The sequence below is a fragment of the Melospiza georgiana genome, chromosome 9 (assembly GCF_028018845.1).
Source record: "Melospiza georgiana isolate bMelGeo1 chromosome 9, bMelGeo1.pri, whole genome shotgun sequence".
Classification (NCBI taxonomy): domain Eukaryota; kingdom Metazoa; phylum Chordata; class Aves; order Passeriformes; family Passerellidae; genus Melospiza; species Melospiza georgiana.
The window spans coordinates 29811500-29815101 of NC_080438.1; the positions used below are offsets into that span (position 1 = coordinate 29811500).

At 66.8% G+C, this 3602-nt stretch overlaps 1 protein-coding gene across 1 annotated transcript; it reads left to right on the top strand.

Annotated features, from left to right (window-relative positions):
• Nucleotides 1-2129: 2129 nt before the first annotated feature.
• FOXD3 (forkhead box D3) lies at nucleotides 2130-3341 on the top strand. Its single transcript, XM_058030432.1, has one exon. It carries the CDS (start codon nucleotides 2130-2132, stop codon nucleotides 3339-3341), a length of 1212 nt encoding a protein of 403 aa, XP_057886415.1.
• Nucleotides 3342-3602: the final 261 nt, after the last annotated feature.

Sequence of the window (3602 nt, forward strand, 5' to 3'; positions counted from 1 at the left end):
ACGGGTTCGGGGGCTCCCGCTTCATTTGGGGGAAACTTTCCTGATTTTTAGCAAAGCCTTTCTCCGCCCGGGTGGGCTCCTGAATACTTTCCAAGGGGATGGGGATGGAAATGCTGCCCGGAACTGCAGCAGGTGAAGGCCGGGGAGCCGCGGAGGGGCGCGGAGAGGCGCGGAGCGGGGCGGCCCCGCTCAGCCGGCAGCCGTGATTGAACACGGGATTAGCACAATGGAGCCCTAATCGAGGGGAAACGTTTCTTTTCACGCTAAGCACCGTAATTAATAACGCGAATCAATTAATTTGACTTTTATTGTGCCGAAGAAAAGCGCAACAAATGGAACAGGGGGCTGCGGAGTTGGGGTTTTTCCTCTTTTTTTTTTCCCTGGGAGAGGCTTTGCGGCGCGCAGGGTGTCACACAAGGCGAGTGTGTGTGAGCGTGTGGCTCTGTGACTGCGCGTGTGACAGCGGGCGGTGCGCGGGTGCGGAGGTCACGGGCCGCGGAGATTCTGCGGGACACGCGGGGAAAAGCGGCTCCGCGCCCGCGGGAAGGGTCCCCCATCCACCCCCGGGAACGGGCCCGGGACAGCGACCCCTCCGAGCCCCGGCGGCTTTGGGACAAGGACGGGAACGGCTCTCCCTAAACCAGCGCCGCTCGTAGGAAATCGTTGACTGCTGGGGCATTTCCCTAATTTAATTGTATTTACCCAAAGCGGACAACACGTGCGGGAAGCAGCAGAGCGAAGGGCTCGGCGGGACGGATGGAAAAGCCAAACCCCGGAGCCGCCCGGGTTCCGCACCGGGGCAGGGCGGGCGGCCGGGCCCCCTCCCGCCCCGCCGGGCGCCTTTCCCCGGGCCGGGGCTTACCTGGGGCCGCGGCAATACGGTCCTCACATTCACACACACTCCCTCATTTCCTACTTTTTCATATGCTAAAGCCCGCAATGATTAAGTCGTTAACACCTCTGGAAAGGAAAAAAAAAAAAAAAAAAAAGAGAAAAAAAAGCAAAGAAAAAAAGAAAAAAAAAAAAGTAACCGGCTAAAAGGTTCTTTATTTATAGTTTTCCTTTGTTATTTTACGTCTTTTTTATTTCTCTCTGCAACTAACCTAATAGATAAATCAATAGCTATTCTCTGGTCTTCCGTTCCCAGCTGGTGCTGCTGCCGCTGGGAAAAAAAAAAAAAAAAAAATTAAAAATTTAAAAAAATAGAAACCCACAGAAAAGTGGTTTCAAAGCCCAAACTTGGTGCTTTTAAGCGCTCCTGCGGCGGCGCATCCGCCGAGCCTGCGCTGCCGAGCGCGCCGAGAGCGGCGGCTCCGGGCGCGGCGCACCGAGAGCGGCAGCGGCGAGCCCCGGAGCGGCGGCGCTTCCGCGGGGGCCGAACGGTGCCGGTGCCGTCGGGCCCCGTCGGGGCGGGCCGAGCGGAGCCGCCGCCGCTCTTTGTTGACAGTCCATGAAACAACTCGAGTTTTGCATGACTTCACAGCGGGGCGCCTGACGTCAGGCGGTCACGTGGAGCCGCCTCCGAGTATATCTTTAACGGGAAAGTAATCTATCAGGCAGTCGGGACCGCCGCGCTGCCAAAGTGGCGAGCGAGGCCCCGCGACCCCCGGCCTCCTGCCCCCGCCCCGCCCGGCCCGGCCGCCGGCAGCTCCGTCCCCTCCCTCCGCCGAGGGGGGGAAAAAACAGCGGCCAAAAAAACCCCAGACCAGAGGAGCAAAGAGGGAAGAGGAAAGAGAAAAAAAAAGCAGCCCGGGCGGCGCGGAGGGCGGCGGAGCGGTGCGCGGCGCGGCCGCGGAGCGGAGCGGTGGAGCGGCGGCGGCCCGCGGAGCGGCCCCATGCGCGGCGCCCCCGGGCGCGCATCGCGGCGGGCGGGATCCGGCGGCGCCGCCTGAGCCCCGATGCCCGGCGGCGGGAGGTGACCGGGCGGCCAGGGCAGCCCCGCGGACGGGAGAGCAGCGGGCGCGGCCGCCCCATGCCCCGCGGGGACGGCGCCGCGGGGCGCAGCCGGGCCGCTCGGGTGTAGCCCCCGGGGCCGGTCGGAGCAGCGGCGGGAGCGGGGCGCGGGGGGAGCCCGGTGCGGGCGGGAGGCCCCGCCGCCGCCGCCGCCGCGCCCCGTCCGCCGAGCGGGGATGACCCTGTCGGGCGGCGGCAGCGCCAGCGACATGTCCGGCCCCGCCGTCCCGGCGGCCGAGGATGTGGATATCGACGTGGTGGGCGAGGGCGACGACGGGCCGGGCAAGGACAGCGAGGGCGAGGCCGGCAGCCCCGCCGCCCTGCCGCGCCTGCCGCTGGACGAGGCGGCGGAGCTGGCGCTGCCCGCGGAGGCGGGCGCGGAGAGCGGCAGCAGCGGCAGCGGGAGCCCGGCCGGGACGGCCCCCGGCGGCGCGGCCGAGGGCGGCAAGGGGGGCGGCGAGGAGGGGGCGAGCGGCGGCGGCGGCGGCGGCGGGGCAGCGGGGCAGAGCAAGCCCAAGAGCAGCCTGGTGAAGCCGCCCTACTCGTACATCGCCCTCATCACCATGGCCATCCTGCAGAGCCCGCAGAAGAAGCTGACGCTCAGCGGCATCTGCGAGTTCATCAGCAACCGCTTCCCCTACTACCGGGAGAAGTTCCCCGCCTGGCAGAACAGCATCCGCCACAACCTCTCCCTCAACGATTGCTTCGTCAAGATCCCCCGGGAGCCCGGCAACCCGGGCAAGGGCAACTACTGGACGCTGGACCCGCAGTCCGAGGACATGTTCGACAACGGCAGCTTCCTCCGCCGCAGGAAGCGCTTCAAGCGGCACCAGCAGGAGCACCTGCGGGACCAGACGGCGCTGATGATGCAGGGCTTCGGCGCCTACGGCCTGGCCGGACCCTACGGCCGCCCCTACGGGCTGCACCCCGGCGCCTACACGCACCCCGCGGCGGCCGCGGCCGCGCTGCAGTACCCCTACATCCCCCCGGTGGGGCCCATGCTGCCGCCCGCCGTGCCGCTGCTGCCGTCCAGCGAGCTCAGCCGCAAAGCCTTCAACTCCCAGCTCAGCCCCAGCCTGCAGCTGCAGCTCAACAGCCTGGGCGCCGCCGGCTCCATCGTCAAGTCGGAGCCCAGCAGCCGCCCGTCCTTCAGCATCGAGAACATCATCGGCGTGCCCGCCGCCAGCTCGGCCGCCAGCGCGCAGACTTTCCTGCGGCCGCCGGTCACCGTGCAGTCGGCGCTCATGGCCCACCAGCCGCTGGCGCTGGCCAGGACCACGGCGGCCATCGCGCCCATCCTCAGCGTGCCTACCAACATCATCGCGGGCCAGTTCCTGCAGCCCGCGGCCCCCGCCGCCGCCGTGCAGGCCAAGTGGCCCGCGCAGTAGCCCCGGGCAGCGCCCCGGGCAGCTCCGGCCGCCCCCTCGGGGCTCCGCGGCCGCCCGGAGCCGCAGCAGCAGCAGAGCAGCGGGCACCGGCCGCCGCCGCCGCTTGTACATATTTGTATCAAAAATCACTGACGTTGCTTTCGGGGTTTTTATTTTTCTAAAGAGGCGAAAATGACGGTCGCGATTAGGAGCTGCGAACTTTCACTTTTTTTGAAGGTTCCGGCGCTCCGAGCGGTTTTATCCGAAATAAACGAACAAACG

Coding starts and splice junctions, on each gene's coding strand:
- FOXD3 (XM_058030432.1), top strand. CDS start 2,130: ATGACCCTGTCGGGCGGCGGCAGCGCCAGCGACATGTCCGGCCCCGCC.